Here is an 18,173-nt window from a genome sequence, read left to right as displayed (position 1 = left end):
GGTCCCAAGGGAAGAGGGGACCGGCCCTTGAATCAATCAGTGGAGACCCCAAGAGGATCCAAACATGGGAGTTCACAGCAAAAGACTTGAACCAGGATGACGACTGGTTCATGAAGAAATGGGCTTGTCTCTGATTTAAGAGCAGACTACCTCAGAGGAGAGCTGGGTTGGCAGACCTTGGGGAGGAGGCAGGGTCAGGCAGGGTCTGGGCTCCGTGGTCAGTTTCAGGGCCCAAGTGCACTGACAGGAAGAGGTGCTGCCCTGGTTCTGGTCTGCTGCCCTCTAAAATATAAGCTGTCGGAAAGGGCCAGATGGAGACTCTAGAACTGAAGAAGGCAGTCTATGAGATAAAGGTCCGATGGAGGGCTGGGGGCGTGGCTCACCTGTGTGAGACACTGGGTTCGATTCTTAGCACCACATATAAGTAAGTGAATGAAAATGAAGGTCCATAAACAACTGAGAAATATTTAAAAAAATATCCAACGAATAGGGTTGAGCACCTAGAAAGGGTAGAGAGACAGGAACAGAGGAGGTCAATGGGAAGGATCCAATCTGCAGAACAGATGAAAACAGATCTTTAAAATGTGACGGCGGGCAGTATGGAAAGGTTTCATGTTGCTGCAGCTGAGCTTCCAGAAGGAGGGAGAGGAAGCCAGCACTGTAAGAAAGAGCAGCCAGAAATGTCCCCAATCTGGTGACAGACACAGATTTATAGATTTGTGGAATTCTGCAAACCCCAAGCAAGACAAATATAAAGAAAGTCACCTCTTAGGCTCATCTGGGCCACACTACCAAACACCAAACTGGGAAAGCCTGCTGCGTGTGCACTTCAGGTGACGCCCTCTGTGCTCCCCAGAGGCGGGAAGGCTGTGGTCTGCTGGGGACTCCAGGGCGGCTGCAGCTCCTTACCTGAGGATGGGCTGCCTCTGTGGGGCTGGGAGTTCTGAGGCCTGTGTCTGGCGACAGGGCCTGAGTCCCTGACCCGACCCCACCCCAGATTCTCCAGGACCCTCAACACTCCCTTCCACTGCCCTATACAGTCCCAATGACTTGGGTCAGTCCCCGGATTCCCTCTGCTGTGCCAACAGCCACACGGGTGTTCTGCCGAGGCTGCAGGCAGCAGGAGCCGTGGGTGGCGCTGGGTGCTGGGGCCGCAAGAGGCACACCCTGGTGGCTGGCTTCGTCTCCCTCCTTCTGGAAGTCCAGCTGGTGGCTGGCCTTTAGCGCGGCTCCACCAGTGCAGCTGTGGACGCCTTCAGGTTGGCCCCAAAGGAGGAGGCCTTGGGCATCCAGGCGGGGCAGGTGGTGGACAGGCGGAGCACCCTGCTGATCGGGGGCAGAGGAGCACCCAGGAGAGGTGCCAGTGGCCGCCCTGCCTCACTTATACTCCAGAATGCCAGAGTGGCCACCGGGAAAGGCTATGACCAGGGCCCAGGGGCTAGATGTGTGGAGCCAGGATGGGCTGGGCCTTGGCCTCCTGGGTGCAGCTGTGTCCTTCAAAGAGACCTCCAGCATGTGCTGACCGGGGAAGGGGAGGGTGCTGGCTCCTCTGAGCAGTAGAAAGAGTTGCCTTAGGCAGGGGCCTCCCTGTGGCCTCAGTCCTGGCCACTCTGGCTCCCCAGGAACCCCGGTGCTCTTCACACCAGGCCCAAAGGTGCAGGATGGCCTGGGCTCAGGCATGGGCTGTGGGCAAGTCCCTGGCTGCCCAAGACAGGGCCTTCCTTGGGGCTGTGGACACTGGATGCCCACCCCGTAGTGCTAAGGGGGCTTCCTTATCCCTGACCATGAGGGCTGTGCCAAGTGAGAGTCATACGGCCACTGGATCCTGGCCAGCAGCATGACCGGGCCAAGCAATTGTGCCCAGCACCCTGTATCCCGAGCAGAGCCTCGGGAGGGTCCCTGATCATTCCTCACACAGGTCTCCTCACTGACTCGACCTTGCCGCACCAGGGTTGGTGGCCTTTGGCTCACAGGGGTTGGGGGGATCGCCCACAGGCAGCCTGCTGGGCCTTTCATGGAGAATGGATGAATCTGCGCTGGGCCTGCGGTCGGGGTGAGAGGGCAAAGCAGCGTAGAGGCGGGTCCCTGAGCCCAGCCTGAAGCCCCAGAGCAGCAGAGGCCTCCTCCCTAGCACTGCCCAGGGCTCCCTGCTGCAGCAGGGAGAGGCCAGGGAGGTGGCCGACCCCGGCCACACCCTCTGTGGGACTCTGTGTCCAGGGTCTGGGTGGCCCCAGGAAGCCCCAGCATGGCCTGCAGAGCCACCCCAGTGGAAGCAGGAGAGAGACACTGAGGCAAAGGCCCGAGGCCACCCGCTTGGCAGGGAAGGGGCGTGGCCGATGCTTGCAGGGCCGCAGGTGTGATCTCTCTGACCTTTGAATCTTTCTGTGAAAATTCCCAGGAGACTTTTGTCTGAGGACTTCTGTGCAGATAAACTGTGTGGCAACAGTTCAGGGCTGTTGTACTCTTGCCTCCACTGCTCACATGGCCGAAGCCACCATCATCTGGGAGGTCCCACCAGTCCCCGAAGCCAGGACTTTGTCATCAGCTGTTTCCCGGAAAGGATGGGCACCACTTTCTTTCCAGGACTGGGGATTGAGCCAGGGCACTTTGTCGCTGAGCAGTATCCCCAGCCCTTTTTATTTTTGAGACAAGCATGTGCTAGGTTGCTGAGGTTGACCTGAGCTTGGGTCCTCCTGCCTCAGCCTCCCAAGTTGCTGGGATGACCGCGTGCACCAAGGCACCTGCTGGGGTGATTGGTTTTGTGTTTGTGTGGCAGGGCAGGAGTTCAAAGGGCTTTGTGGGCTGGAAGTGCCACTCAGAGGCCCAGGAGCCCAGAGGCCCATCCACAAGGGCCAATCTCGGGACGCTGGGCTGAGGCATGAAGGGACTGCTGAGCCCTGCATGGACCTTCCGCCTGAGCCCAGGCTTTGCTCATGGCCCATGGCTGACACCCCAGGGACAGACAGCCCCCATCTGTGGAGCCAAAAGTCACGGTCCCTGCACACCCAGGGCTCTCTGTTCCCAGGACATGCCAGGCCACTTGCTAGCAGGAAGTTTTGTCTTTCGGACCTGGTTTCCTCCAAGATGATTATCTCGGCTTGAAGAAGACAAGATCCCCCAGGGCCTGTGGCCTGGCTGTTTTGGGGAGAGGGTTCCTTCGCTGGCTTTACCTGCAGACTTTTGCTGAGCCACCAGGAAGGAGGGCGCTAGAGACCCCAGTCACCTCAGCCACACAGCCCTGTGCCCAGGTCCCCACGTGGCCCCAGCACACAGCCCAGCCCAGGGTGTGACCCGGGAGACCCCGGGCCATCGTGAGAAGCATACACAGCACTTGTGAACGGGGGCACAGGGACCCACACTCAGGCAGCAGCGCCATCCGCTGGGAGAAGAGGCAGGTCCTGGACGGGAAGCGCATCCGAGACTCCCAGGCCCCAGGCGCCCTGCCGCCAGGGCAAAGCCAACCGCCGTTAAACCATGAAGTCAAGACATTTTCTCAGCAAGTAAAGGGAAAAGGTCAAGAAATAAAACCTGAGAGGAGGGGACCGTGTCGGGCCTGTGGCTGGCGGGAAGAGACTCGGGTGGGAGACATGCCCCGAGGTGCTCCTGGAGGCAGCCCCGGGGTGAGGAAGTCAGGCCCAGACACAGCAGCTGGGCAGAGGACCCTGCTGTGGGGCAGGGAGACTCCGCCTGGAACCCCGAGGGGCAACAGTGCACGCGCCTCGCCTCACGCGCGGGAGGGGGCGTCACTCCCATCTGTACTTGGTCCTGTGCACCGCCCGGGCCCTGTGTGCCCTGGCCCTCCCCAAGCCCTCAGGAGAAAGCCTCCAGGGAGGAGCCCCGACACAGCGGCACAGAACAGTCCTGGCTGGCCCAGCCGGGGGACTCAGACCCCTTGACAAGAACAAGAGACCCTCTGAGCGGCGGTGCACGGCAGAGCACGGCAGCTTGTGGTGTTTGGGCAGAGCTACCTGACAGCACCTGACAGCTCCTGGACAACAGGGCCCACACCTAGGAGGGAGGTGCTGGCTCCAGGCAGGACAAAGGGCTGCACGAGCAGCTCAGTGATGGCTACTGCCCTGCAGCCATGCAGGGCCCTGAGGTCCCAGCAGCGGCAGCTCTGGGGGCCCGTGAGGAATGCTGGGTCCTGTGGCACATGCAGGGGCTGGACCCACCTGGCCAGAGGGACAGGAGAGAGTCACACTCTGTGAGTGAGGTTTTCCTGGTCACCTCAGGGAGTAGGGACCAGGGAGGGTGTGGTGAGAACTGCCTTCTTCCAAACCCTGAGCCAGACAGGTCTGTATCCAAGGGCGCAACCTGGAGAGAACACTGCGAGCCCATGTAGGGATGCCACCCAGCTGGCCGGCCAGCACCTCGTGGGCAGCTGTAGCCATTCACAGAGGGCCTCTACCCCTGGGCTGGGGACAGATGCTGACCAGAAAAAGCCCAGTCAGAAGGCTCTGAGCTCATTTTCTGGAAATCCAAGGTCAGCAGTCCAGTGGGACCCAGTAAGCACAAGGCAAGGGGTGAGGAAAGGCGCAGATTTGGGGGGGGGAGGCCTCATGTGCAGCAGGTGCAGTCCTCTGGTTCCCACTGTCCTGTATCTGTGCCGTCACTTACTGCCCTCAGGTCTTCCTGTGTCTTTCCTGGGCAGGGCCCCTTCCTGTCTGCAGGTGCCACCATCAGATCACACAGGGTTTCATCAAAACTCAAAATGAAGGGTCATTTGCTCACCAGGGTAAATGTGGGATCCTGGCCATATCTTACTATCCAGCATGCATCAGCAAAAGCCTGGGCCATGAAGAGCTCTTAGACCCCCCTGGCCTTCAGGGCAGGGGCAGGAGACCCTGCTCACGGTCAACAGGATGCCCATGTGGAAAGGCCCAGCAAACTACAAGACTTCAGAGTGAGTGTAGCTGGTTGCAGAAGGCAAGGTTGATACACAGAGTCAATGGATCTCCTACGCATGGCAAGGAGCTCAGGATCTGAATTTGAAGCACACCACCTCAGCATGCGTGCACACACACACACCAAAGCAGAACCTGACCAAACATGCACAACATGGATACAGAGAGAAGTACCACACTCTGACGCAGCAAACTGAAGGACGCAATGGAGAGGTGGTCCATGTTCATGGATACCAGTCTCCACACTAGCTGTGACCGCGACTTGCTGCTGGGCACTGCTTCAGCGCACCCCCCCAACCCCAGAAACATGTTTCATGATGCCAGCAAACTGATTCTGAACAGGTACAGAGAGGCAAAAGGCCAAGAATGGCAGAGGATACTGCAGGAGAGGAGCCCAGCAGAGGATGGAGATTTCCACCCACCACCACAGTCAGGCGGAGGCCAGAGCCCAGACGGCAGGTCCACAGAACAGCGCTGGGCGCCTAGGCGTGGGCTGCCTACTTGCAGCTCTCTGGCTGCCACAGGAGCTGGGAGACCGAGATCAGCAGTCGTTCCAACAATGGCACTGGTCAGCCAGACAGCACATGTGCCCAAGTGTGCACAGCCACCCAGGATGTCCACAGAGCAGCTCTGCACGGACCCAGACTGCATGTAAAACCGCAAAGCTTCTAGAGGGCACATGGAGGAGAATCTAGGTGACTGTGGGTTTACTTCCAGACATAACACCAAAACCTGATTCAAAAAAGAAAACAACAACAAATTGGACTTCTTCAAACTAAAAAGTTTTGTTCTACAAAGTCACTATAAAGAGAATGAAAATACATGGTGTGGCGACCACGCCTGCGATCCCAGCAACACGGGAGGCTGAGGCAGGAAGATCTCGAGTTCAAGTCCAGCCTGGGCAGTGAAGCCAGACCTGTCTCAAAGAATAAAAAGGGCTGGGATATTGCTCAGTGACATGACCCTGGGTTTAATCCCAGCAACAATAAATAAATAAATAAAATGGGGGGGGGAGATGAAAACCATCCAGAATTCGAAAAAACATACATGCAAAATACCTATAGAGGCTCAGATGCAAAATACACAGAGAGCTGTGAAAACTCAGGGAGAAGGCGGCCAGCTCTGTCAGAACACGGGTCAGACACTGAAACCGACTCCTCACGAGGTACCAGAGGGCACACCCAGTGTGCAACGGCACTGCACGCCTCGGGTTGGCTGGAACCCGCACCTTACAACCAGGTGCACCCGCACCTGTCACAGTGGCCAGAGCACAGGACACCCAGTGCTGAAGAGACCTGTGGTGTGGCCACTCTGCAGGACGTGCGCTTCCTAGGAAGCGCAGCACCTCCTACCCTGGACCCAGAGGAGCTGAAAACATGCCCGGGCAGAACCTGACACAGGGGCTTGTGGCAGCTTCACTCAGAGGTGCCAGACTTGGAACCACCAGACCTCGCGGTGGGGAAGTGACAGCGAGCCCCGGGTCCCACAGAGGGGCAGTACACAGCACAGAGAAGCAGGCGCCGTGGAGCCACACGGAGCCACAGAGGAACCTGCACGCTGCCACCTGGAGGGGGCCTCCCTGAGGGCTGCACCTGGTGACTTCCTGGAAAGGCCAAGCTAGGAGGGGAGAGAGGGAGTGGTGGCCAGGGGCTGGGGAGGCCGCAGGAGAGGGCAGGTGCAGGGCCTTTCAGGGCTCCGCGTGCTCCTGCGCTGGGGACGCCTGGCCTTGCACCTCTGTCCAGGGTACTCACATCAGAGCAGCGTGGCTGTGCTCAGGGCGCTCTCCAGGGCACATCCTTGCCCACAGGGGAAGGGGCAGGCCTTGGGAGGGGGCATGGGAACTCTACTCTCTGATCCACCATTCTGTAAGTCTGAAACTTTACTAAAAAACAAAGTCTATGATGTCTAAGCAGTGTCACAGAGGCCACCGCTGGGGGTGAGTTGTGACAGCCAGGGACACTGGATCAGGCCTAGGGATTTAGAGTGGAGGGGCGGAGCCTGGCGCTCCTGCTATTGCTCACCTGGGCTGAGCGGCCTCCGAGTCTGGGACTTCAGGCCAGGTCAGCTGTCTACTGTGACCCCATTGCACTGACAGAGCCCTCAGATGCCACCAGGATTAGAGCCAAGGGAAGCCCCACTTTTCACTGGGGAGTAACAGGAGGAAAAGGGTGCTGGTACCTTGGAGGCTTCCCCCGGTGATAGAGCTGGAAGAGCAGGGCTTGGGTGCGCACACTGCCAACAGCCAGACAGCAGGGGGGACTGGACACCTGCAGTGGGGGTGAGCACAGGCAAAATGTGCATGCTGGGCAGCGGGGAGGGCCAGCCCAAGAAGCCAGCTGCTGGGGGCCGTAGTGAACTGGAGCGCAGTGAAGCGTCCTGAGCCTGGGCACCCTCTCCTCCACCTCCGACGGGGCCACCTCCTGACCCCCCCCCCCCCATGCTGGGGACTGCACCTCCCTCTGAGTACAGGAACCTCCCCCGAAGGCAGCCCAAGCCCAGCCCTGCACCTTGATGCTGGTGTCAGATGGGCCCCACACAATGGCACGTCCCCAGCTGCCTCCTGGCTCTCCAGTGGGACCCAGCCCTGCTGCACCCACGCAGCCCCACCCACGCCACAATGCAGGACGGAGCAGAACCCTCAGGTGGGCAGACCTGCTCCCAGACCTCCTGGGCTCCCGCCTTGCCCACACCAGGCTGCGCCCTCCCCACCTCCACCAGGTCACCCTCCCCATCCCAGGTGGGTGTGCTCACTGCAGTGCCTCCAAGAGAGTGGCCCATCACCATCTGGCCAGCGGCCTGGGAGGAGCAGGTGGAGGCTGAGCTTGGACCTGGTGCCCCAGGGCCCTGTCCTAAGGGACCGTGCCACCCCTCAGTGCAGGGGTGCAGCTGCAGATCCTGCATCCACCCCCCAAACACCCGGGAGCTCTCAGGACCGCTTCCCCCGGGAGCTGTGGGAGCCGAGAGTTCCACCCTTTGTTTCCACAGCTCCAGAAACCAGGCCTTCCAACCTCCCAGCCTTCCCTTCCTGAGAACTCAAAACCGGTTGGACTTTGGTAATTCGGCTCTGCAGGTGGTGAATTCAGCAGGTTCCTGATTTGGTGTAAGGGGAGACAGCCTGCCACCCCCACTTCTGCTGCCTCCCCTGGGTCCTCAAAGGGACACTGCTGTGCCCTTCCCAAGCAGCTCCCAGAGCTTGGGTTGGTGGCCCAAGCTGGGCTGGTTCCCACAAAGACCCCAGGACCCCTCCTAGCAGCAACCTGGCTGGCTCCTGGCCATGTCCTTCCCCGGAGCAGAACTTTCTCTGGGGGCCCCGGGGCTGACTTGGCTCATCTGCCCCTGGGGCAAAGTCCACTCCCTTCAGCCTGCACTGAAGTCCCCACCGCCGGCCCTGGCCACCCACCACTGCAGCCCCAGTAGCCCTGCTCCATCGTTCCCTGAATTAATCTGCCACCTGTCCCCCTTCTGTGTCCTCCTGGCCCTCCTCCCTTGGTCCCTCTGCTTGGCCCATTCCCTTTTCTGAGGACCCTCACAATGAGCATCCCCTTATAGTCGGGTGCCCCGCGCACCACCTGCCACTCTGCCACTCTGAACCCTCAGCCTGCCAGCATGTGACTATCCCCTATAGTTAGGCAAATGACACTCAGTGACAGCACAGCTGCCCCCAAGAAAAGGCCAGAGTGGCTGGGCTCGGACATCAGCCCAGTCTAGGTGTCTCCCAGGACAGTGGATGACCACTATAGCTCTTGCCATAGCCCAGCCACAGCCAGGGTGGCCAGGTGCCCTACAACAGGGTGTCCCATGCCCCGCCCCTCCTCTCTGCTGCACTCAGTGGCCACTGACCCCTCTTCCCGGCCAGTGCTGCGTCCTCACAGAGGCTGCCTCCTGACCCAGGGACAGCAGCGCACTGGGCCTGGCTGGGTGCAGGACCTCTTGTGCATCCACAAGGCAGATCCGACTGTTCAAGCCCCAACCATCAGTGCTGGGCGGGGCGCTGCTGCCTGGGCCTGGATTCACTCTGTCCCAGCACCAGGTCGGACCTGCTCAGGATGTGCCTGCCTCTTGGAGTCTGGGTCTCCAGAGACAGAACCCAGGAGGCCGAGCTGCAGGCCAGGCTGGGCAGACGGGTCTGCTCAGCTCCTCATGCCAGAGACACCAGCGGCCCTGAGGTGTCCCACCCGGTGGGCAGGGACCTCAGGAGCCCACACAGCCAGACACAGCCAGGGCAGGCGGGACTGGGAAACAGCCTGCCCAGCCTAGCTATGAGACAGGGCATCCCAGGACCCGGTGCTGAGGCTCGGCACCGGGACACCCATGGCCCCTGACGCGCACCTTGTCATCTGACACCGAGACCCAAGTGGGACTCAGCCAGCCCTCGGAGGCAGGACACAGACGGCAGCCTCAACCCTAAGTGCACCCCGGCCTGCGGTGAGGGTCCCTGCACCTGTGGGCAGCACAGCCTTCAGCACACAGGGATGGAGCCCCTCACACACCATGACCCATTCACCCGAGTGACACAGAGCCGTGTGGGCTGGGACGGCACCGCCCAGAGATGCAAAGCATCTTGGCTCACGGTGGGTGCGCACAGGGCAGGGGCCTCAGGGTGGGCTCGTGTGTCTGGGCTCCCTGAAAGACCTTTCCCTTCAGGAAGCCATCAAGTGGAGGACACTTGAGGCCACTCTTGTGAGCAGGAAGCACTGGCGCCTCCTCCCTGGCCCTGGATGCTGTCAGCACTGCCCAAACTTTGTCCCTCTGGTCAGGGTGTCTGGGATCCCAGTGCCTACATGAACTCTCCCAGGCAGCTTCTGAACACCAGGCCTTCAGCACTCCTGGGTAGACTGCAGGGAGTCCTTGGTCCTGGGCTTCTGATGAGTGGTCCTTCCTACAAACCTGTGGGACCACCTCTCCTGTTGGAACTGGGTCCACTGGGGCCCACTGACTCATCCTCTCCTAGGAGGGCTGGGGCTCCTGCCATTTACCATGGCCCTCCTAGGTCACCCTTTCCCAGATCCTGTCCTGCGTTCCTTCAAGGAGAATCCAAGGAACTCAGCAGAAGAGGACGGAGCAGACAGTGAGTGAGCCAGGCTCTGGACAAGATGGTGGGACAGAGCTGGTACCTTGCTGGCATGTTGCAGGGGCTCCTGTCTCCGGGGTCAGAGCCCACAGAATAAGTCTTGAGCCTAGTGCTTCAACCCTAGAAGGCAACGTGACTCCACGTGGGACAGGAGTGGAGAACACCAGGCAGGTGGACAGCTGTTGCTGGAAGGAATCCATGTACCAGGCAGGGGTTCAGACAAGTCACCCCAGTGGCACAGGCTTCCCCGAGCACCCTGGACAAGGCGATAGAGGGTGGCTAAGCCCCACCCCAAAGTCTTGGAGGGACCAGAGAGCATAGTGACAATGACCTTCTGGTGCCCCACCCAAACAGTAAGGACAAGCAGGTGGTCCCTTGGGGGTGGCCAAGATTTGAGGGCCAGGAACAGGGGACCTGGGGACCAGAGCTCTGGATCTTGAAAGGCCACCACCACCTTGGGAAAGTCAAGGCCCGTCTCCCACTGGTGTGACGCCCGAGGAGCAGCATGGCTACACAGAACCGGGCACAGGGGCGCAGCCTCCTCCAGGTCTGTGGGCCCTGACACCATCAGGTTACCCTCTCCCCTGTCAACCCAGGGCTGTGACCCTCCCCAGAGCCTGTAAGGACCTCACAGATGATGAGATGGGCCATGGTGCGTGGGCAGGATGGCCGCCGCCCAGCGCCAGCTCTGTCCTGGGGCCCAGGGGTGAGGTGCCTCTCCTGGGGTCACAAATTTCCTGAAGATGGCCGGCCTGCATGCTCCTGTCCCACCACCACCACCACCACCACCCCGACCGCAGGCCCTCAGGCAGCTGCTCAGTAAGTGGACCTCAGCCCCAGGAGCTGCACCTCACCTGGCAGCCTGAGAGCTGGACGCTGCCCTGGCCATTTTCTGTCCTACAGCCAGAGTAGTGGTCGGAGCCCAGGCCAGAGTTCCGCCCCTCGGCACAGCCCCGACAGAGACCAAAGTCCTCCGAGGCCTGCACTGGAGCTGGGGTGGCTTCCCCAGCTCGGCCTCCCACACGCAGTCTCCCTCTTCCTCCAGGACAGCCTGCCCTGGCTCCTGAAGCCGCCTGGACCCACCCCCGGTGGGCGCCACCCCAGCACTGCCCGGGGCCTGCCCTCAGGGACTTCAGCACCAAAGGGGGCCGGGAAGGAGTCTATGAGGAGACCAGGCCTGGACCAGGGCATCTGGCCTTTGACAGCATGGGACAAGGACAAATCACCATGTGTGCTTGCTGCAGGGGACCCCCATGGAGAGCTCATGGTGGGTGTTCAGGATGGCCAGAGGGAGGAGTCTGTCATGCCCCAGGGAAAACTGACCTCCGGTCACTGCCCCCAGCAGGTGGGACCCTCCAGCCTGCCTAGCCGTGCTGTGGGCACACTCCTGGCCTCGGGGGCCTGCTCTCAGCCCTCCTCGAGTCCAGCTGCGGAATTGACACTGCCTGTGTCCCAGGCCCTGGCCAACCTCCCCAGCTTCGTTGCATCTTAACGGCCAGGCTGGGCACGAGAGTCGGGGACACCCAGGGACCCAAATGCCTGGGCGGCCACAGATCAGCCCTTCCTCCCTCGGAGGTTGAGGGTGAACTACTCTGGACCATCTTAAACGGTGGCAGTGGCCTGGTCAGAAGCACTCTCTGTTCTGGGCCCTGGTGGGGGCTGCTGGAGTCCGGAACGGTCCCCCTTCTCTGAGTCTCTGAGCCCCTGGGTCAGTGCCAGGGCAGGTGGAGGGAGGCATCTGAGGTCGCCTGCACAGGGAGGGGTCTGGGAGCTTCTGAGGGGGCAGGTTGGGGTCAGCAGGGATCTGAGCAGGTCCAGAGTCCACGGGGGAGGGAGGAGCCATGAGGCGGGGCTGGGGGTGTCCCTGCCCCAAGGTGGCTCCCAAGGCTAGATGCTGGGCCGTGCTGCATCCTCCTTCTCCTGTGCAGGCCCCGGTGGACCATGGGCTGTTGGGGGAGGGGAGCTGCAGAGGGTGGGTGGAGCTGGGTGGAGTCCAGAGACAGCGGGTCTGACCTGGGGCTGGGGGACGCTCCACTGTGGCCCTATCTCATGTGTCACGTCAGGGTAAGAGTGAGCTCTGGTTCTGAAGAGTGTTGGAGGACCGTCCAGGGCCTGTGGAGGCTGAGCTGTGGGGAGATGTCTATGCTGGGATGCCTGGTAGGCAGGCGCACTTAAGAAACCCTCCTGGAGGTGGGGGTCCCCTGTCCCAGGGTACCTGGAGGTGTGACACACAGTGAGGTGCAGGGAGACGGCCTGGGAGCTGACAGCTGCAGGCTTGAGCAGGGGCAGCCAGCAGAGGGAGGAAGCTGGGGTGGGTGGGGGGACCAAGGGGAGTAAGGGTATGGGGTCACCAAGGGCCACGCTGAACTACAGGAGCCTTGGGGACCTGGGCAGCACATTCCAGGAGTTAGGGATGGGTGAGTGGAATAGGAAAGGCCAGGCTCGGGTGGGCCCAGCTCCCTCTGCAGGGATGCCAGTTCCTGGGCGGGACCCAGAACACAGCCTCCAGATACAGAATGGCAGCTGTGTGGGTGGGAGTAGGGTCTGACCCCTGCCCATAGCAGAGGGCATCCCAAGGGGGCTCGGTCAATGCCAGGGGTCCTTGCCTGCTGTCTTGGACCAATGCCCCAACACCTCCACCAATGCTTGGCTGTCACCCCTCAAGTGGGGACTGACAGTGCTGGATTAACTGGTGGACCCTTTCAAGTGGCAGGCACCCAGCCGGGCCCACCGCCCTCTAAGGGAGCTGCTGACTGCCTGCCCTCCTGCCCTCAGGGACACTCTCTCAGGACCCTTGTTAGTGCCTGCCCACTGGCCTCCCAGAGCAGAGCACGGCTGAGCAGCTGGCTGGTGCCCAGGCTCTGAATTGATACCAGGGCTATCGGGGTGCCCCAGGAGCACAGGGGGTGCACGCTCACTCACACCCCCCGGGCAACTGCAGTCCAGGCAGGAGCAGTGGGAGCCCCCGGAGGGGTTTCTGGTACCCAGGAGGAGGCTGAGCGACCTTAGGAGGCAGGCAGCGTTGTTCACGCTCCACAGCCAAGCCCACACGCTGACCTGAGAGCCCAGGGGACAGACTGAGCAAGGGACCAGGCAGCCAGAGGAGGGAGAGCAGGCTCCTGGGGATCAGTGAGGTGGCAGAAGCTCCCAGAGAGCTTTCAGGGACACGACAGAGATGAAATGGGTCAGCGGGCAGGGGCCACTGGCCCCTCGGGATAGAACTCAGGCAGTCCTCTGCAGTGACCGTGGGGCTCCAGCCAGCTTCAGAAGACAGGCCCACCAAGCCCATGTCCTCTAACTTGCCCTCCCAGCCCACCCCTCTCCTGTCCCACTGAGCCCGGGGAGGGTGGCTGGGGGCTCCCTGCCCCTCCCCACTGTAGAAGCTCCGTGGAGACCCCCCTGGATGAGCAGCAGCATCTGGCTTGTTTCTCTTGGCCCCCACCCAGGTCCTGCCACCCCCAGGCTCCACCTTGAAGTCACCCAGGCCACCGCCGTCCAGGAAGACCCTCCCCTTCAGGAAGACACTGAAACTTTGATCTTCCTAAGCTCCCAGGAGACCTGACCTTCCTCTCACCTTGTCCAGGAGTTACCTGGGATCCCCACATCCCTAACTCACTGGGCCAATTAAGAGAAGAGCAAGACGAAAGCTCAAGAGTCCTGGGCAAACTGCTCAGGTGAATGGGTCTTACTGGGTTTCGTTTGGGGTAGCATCTTTTTTCCCTTCTGATGTGGAACAAACATCACTCCAGGGCAGACTGCAAGGACCTTCCCATCCAAGCACTGAAAAGCAGCAAGGAACCAAGCAGCCCCTGTGTCTACAAGTGCATTTGGGCAGATGTCAAGCTCAGACCTGTACCCAGAGGGCAGCTGAGCGCACAGACAGGTGCGGCCAGGACCATCCAGGGCCACACAGCCAGGGTGGGCCGTCCAGAGGCTGGAGGCTCACTCTGTGGGACTCAGCAGCCTGCCGACTACCAGCCACGCGCCACTGGGCTCCTGGGATCCCCACACCCTTCCCCAGAGACGGGGAGGAAAGGCGAAGGTGAAGGCAGTTGGGCTCTGTCCCTCCGGCCCGGCAGGCTCCACAGGCTCCAGGGAGCATGGGGTGTGGGGTGCTGCAATGGTGGGATACTTGACCCATTAGGCCCCCAGCCACTTACCAATTTTGGCTAAGCTGGCCACGAGAATCCAGATTGCGATGATGTAGGGGTCCTGGACGTGGTGCCATTTGAAGGTGACTACCTGGAATCCCTGGCTCGCGCTGCTTGGCTCCTCCTCGAAGCCCCTGACTCTTGGCAGTCCGCCCAGCGTCAGCACCAGCGCCAGCAGCAGTCCCCAGAAGGGGCCCGGGGACTCGCGCAGCCACATCGCCGCGGCTCCTCAGTGCCGGGTTCTGATGCGCATACTGAGGTAAGTCCCTGCTGCGCTCCGCTCGGTCGGACGCGCGCTCGGGGCAGCGGGCAGCGCACAGAGCCCAGAGTGCTCTGGGTGCCGGCGGGCCGCAGTCCGTCCCCGCCCGCCCGGGTGGCCTTTAATCCCACGGCCCCCTCCCGCCCCAGGGCGGGGCCTTCCCGCCCCCGCTGCTCACACGTGAGAGCTGACAGTCGCACGCTCGTGGCACGCCCTCCTGGCCTGTGCACGCCCATCGGGCAGCCGGACCCCCGCCCCAGGCCAGCGCGCCGGTGCCGCCTGCTATGCTAGGAGCCCACCACCCGGAGGGCGCCTGAGAGTGGTCGTGCCAGGAAGCATGAACCAAGAGCCGGCCGCGAACCCGGCGGCCGCCTCCCTCCCTTCCCGCTCAGCTGTGAGTCTTTGAGTCGGCTGGCCGGAATGGGCCACATCCCCACGGACTCTACCCGATGGGTGGGCCCAGCAGGTCTGAGGCCTAGGGCGCCCCTCTGCGGTGACCGTTGGGCTCCTGGCTGCTGTGACATTGGCAAGGCCTGGGACAGCGCAGACCCTTAATGGAAGAGGACCCTGACTGTGGGTCTGGCCTTGGACTCCAACCCACACTCCACGACAGGGCTGAACAACTTGTCAGGAACTAGGGCTCCGCTTCCTGACCAGCGAGGCTGATCTTTAGGTCCCTTGCCCCTGCCCTCCACACCGCCCCTGGTCTCAGAGCTCAGAGGAGTATGAGCCACTCTGGCTTCCAGCAAGAGGACCTGATGTCCTTTATCTGCCCTTGACTCCCCCAGGACAGCACTGCAATCCAGGAGTGCTGCCCTAGGCACCTCAGGCTCCCTAGGGCCTGGCAGAACTCCACCTCCCCCAGTGTCCTCAAGTTTTATGGTCGCATATAAAGTGACCCCCCAAGGCACCTGTGTTGAAAACTTGGCTTCCAATGCAAAAGCGTTCGGGGAAGTGATCAGGTCATGAAGGCTCTAACCTCCATGATGGATTCATAATTGACGTCGTTGTTGAGAGGTGGTGGGAACTGCAGGAGGGAGGACCTTGTGAAAGGACTGGGCCCCTGGGGACATGTCCTTGGGGTCTGTGATTGTCCCCAGACTCTCTCCCTCTACCTCCAGATTCCAAGAAATGAGTCACTTTGCTCGCTGTGTTCTTCTACCCGGAAGTTCCTTCTGCCTCACCACAGGGCCAGAGACAGCTGAGCCAGCTGGTCATGGACTGGACCCTCTGGAACTCCCTTTCTCCTCTACACTGATGTCGTCAGGTACCCCGCCACAGTGATGAAGACCTGCCCAGCCACCAGGTACCACACTGCCACAGCCACATCCTGGAGGCCCCTTCACCTGCCCCTTTTGGTCCCTTATTGGAATCCTTCAACTCAAAGGAAAGCCCTAGTTCTCCCCAGATCCAGTGCCCCTATCTGTCCCTAACCCTCAGTGATGTCCCCCCAGCTTCCCAGGTGGACCCTGCCCCTTCTCTGGGACCCCTACCTAGAAGGCTCCTCCATGTGCTCCAAATGCTCACCCTTCAGCTCCCTGAGGTCTTGGCTCCATTCCTGACCCATCAGTCCACAGTTGGGAGACTGTCCTCTTCCCTCTCCTCATCAGCTCAGCCCTCTTCCTGAAGTCCATCTGCTGGACTGCCAGTTGATGGGCCAACTGCTCCATGAAGTACCTGCCCAATGACAGGGGGCTTCAACTGCTCAGCTCTGCACCTGGGGCATGAAACAGTGCCTGGTGTGTAGCAGTATCATGAAAGTCAGGTGCACAGATGGGTGGAGGGACATGGGTGGGCAGAGGGTATGTGGTGTCTTCTAGCACCTGAACACAAGTTGGGGCTCCCAAGAAGCCCAAGGAGGCCAGCACTGAGTTGGTTTTCCCATTTCCTGCTGCAGGGAGGAGGCCTATGTAGCAGAGCGTGGATTCACATCCTGCTCAACTGGGTGGTTTGGCTGGGTGGCTAGGTGCCGTGTGTGGCAGGATCTGGCACGCAGTGCTGGGGCACTGCAGTATGTGACTGGCCGTGGGGATGTAGGAGTTGCTCAGGTCCACTCCAAACCTGCTTGTTTCCAGCCCCATCCCAGTCCTGTCTAGAGAAAGACCCACTCGGTGAGAGCAGGCACAGCTTCAGCTCAGACAGCCTCCCTACCCCTCCTTCATGGCTGCTGGGTGAACCTGGAGGAGGGGCATCCTCTTGTATGCCCCTGTAGTCCACAAGAAGGCCAGATTCCCACCAGAACAGCATGTGCCATGATGTCTGATATCGCTCTGGTCGCCATGCCCTGGGGGGTTCACCCAACCCTGCCAGACCTAAGGGCCGCAGCTTGCCTCCTGTGAGCCCCAAGGCAGTTCAAAGGGCAGCAGAGCAGAGTGTTATTGTGTGGATGTGAGAATGCAGGTGAGCACTGATGGTGTCCCTGTCCATGGGAGGGAGTGCTGCCCACGGCACAGGCAGGCCACCTGAGACGAGTGGAAAGGATGCTCCATGAAGGGTGGGGAGACAGCAAGCCCCTGCTCCCACCCTCTGAGGTGGTGTGGCTGCTTGGCAGGGGTCTGGGGTACTTGGGATGCACCTGTTGCTGGGAGCCCCCCACCACCACCATGTGCTGCCCATGCCCCAGTGACTGCAAAGGGTAAGAGAGTGAGGACACCTGCCTCTCAGGCAAAAGTCAATCTGGGTGTGCATAGTGTGTTCACCCCCTCCTTGGACTGAGGCCATGGCGGGGGGGTGGGGGGGGTGGGTGTCTGTCCCCATTGCCTCTTGTTCTCTAACCAGGCCATGATTTTAGTTAAGCTGTGTCCTGATGGGCAAGCTGTATGCACAGCGCCCCCTGGAGCCCAGCAGCACACCATGTGATCTAATGGCTGCCCACTCGTCCACCCTACACACTAGCTCATGTGGTTCTCTTCCCACAGTGGAGGGGCCTTGCCATGCATGAAAGTGAAATGTTGAAACAACGCTGAAGAGTAGTCCAAAAAGAACTGAGATCTACCTAACTGGCACAAGCATCCAAGCTTTAAAGTCAATGGGGAGACATCTAGTCCCTCACATTAATTTCTGATTGAATTTCTTTTGCATGGTTTGTGAAAAACATCTTATGAATAAAGAGGCAAATGGTTTGAAACCTAGTTATGCTTTTGTTAAGAATACGGAGACGAAAGTGAGTTTTCAGCATAACAAGTTTAAGGACATGCATTCACCCTACCAGTTCACCGTTAGACCTGCAGTGGCCACAGGCCAGTTCTTCTCAGGGAGGGAAAGGCACACAGGGCAGCTATGATGGGTGCTCCCTTCTCCAGTTTACCTGAGCACCCACTGGGTGCCATTTAGACACTATTCCAAGCAACCTGACCCCCCCCCCCGCCCCAGCTGCTCTTCCCACAGCCATATCTCTATCAAGGACAGATTTGTCGTTTCTTATTTAATGGCTGCAATATAACTGCATTTTTCAGAAACAAAGTATTCCCATCAGGGTACCTCTGCCTATCGGCATTGCTTGAGACCCAGGGTTGGACAGGAAGGGGCCGGGGAGCTGCCTTGTGGCTCAGCGGGCACTCACGTGGGCAGGGGTCTCATTACCTAAACCTGCCTCCAACGTTCCTACCTCTCCCACGGTGAGTGGGTACCACCTTGGGGACGCGCGGTTTGGCCCCAGAATCCAGGAATCGGTGGAGTGGGCTGGGGGCGTCGGAGTCAGACCCCAGCACCCTTGCCGCTGCAGTGTAACTGGGTCTGGGGTCTGCGCAGCTAGTTGGGGACGGCCTCTCGGCAGCAATAATGTGGGC

At 60.5% G+C, this 18,173-nt stretch overlaps 1 protein-coding gene and 1 long non-coding RNA gene across 6 annotated transcripts in view; one reads left to right on the top strand and one right to left on the bottom strand.

Moving 5' to 3' along the window:
* Positions 1 to 14,494, bottom strand: part of Slc9a3 (solute carrier family 9 member A3) — a 39,803-nt gene extending 25,309 nt beyond the window's left edge. For 3 of the 5 annotated variants that reach the window (XM_046430351.2, XM_046430353.2, XM_046430352.2), the window contains exon 1: positions 14,136 to 14,492. In XM_046430351.2, coding sequence (XP_046286307.1) covers positions 14,136 to 14,343 — 208 coding nt within the window. In that variant the 5' untranslated portion in view covers positions 14,344 to 14,492. Of the gene's footprint in view, positions 1 to 10,829; positions 10,962 to 14,135 lie in introns of those variants that run through there. The other 2 variants (XM_046430350.1, XM_046430354.2) reach the window with 2 other exon arrangements.
* Positions 10,975 to 17,512, top strand: LOC124083611 (uncharacterized). Its single transcript, XR_006848834.2, has 5 exons — positions 10,975 to 11,242; positions 13,422 to 13,649; positions 13,725 to 14,385; positions 15,507 to 15,691; positions 17,304 to 17,512. It is a non-coding gene; the product is annotated as an uncharacterized LOC124083611 (long non-coding RNA).
* The last annotated feature ends 661 nt before the right edge of the window (positions 17,513 to 18,173 follow it).

The sequence above is a fragment of the Marmota monax genome, unplaced genomic scaffold, assembly GCF_021218885.2.
Source record: "Marmota monax isolate L192 unplaced genomic scaffold, Marmota_monax_Labrador192_F-V1.1 WCK01_AAM20220418_F8-fsc00082, whole genome shotgun sequence".
NCBI classification, from domain to species: domain Eukaryota; kingdom Metazoa; phylum Chordata; class Mammalia; order Rodentia; family Sciuridae; genus Marmota; species Marmota monax.
The sequence above is the reverse complement of the archived record's forward strand: the minus strand, read 5'-3'. Positions and strand labels throughout refer to the sequence as shown.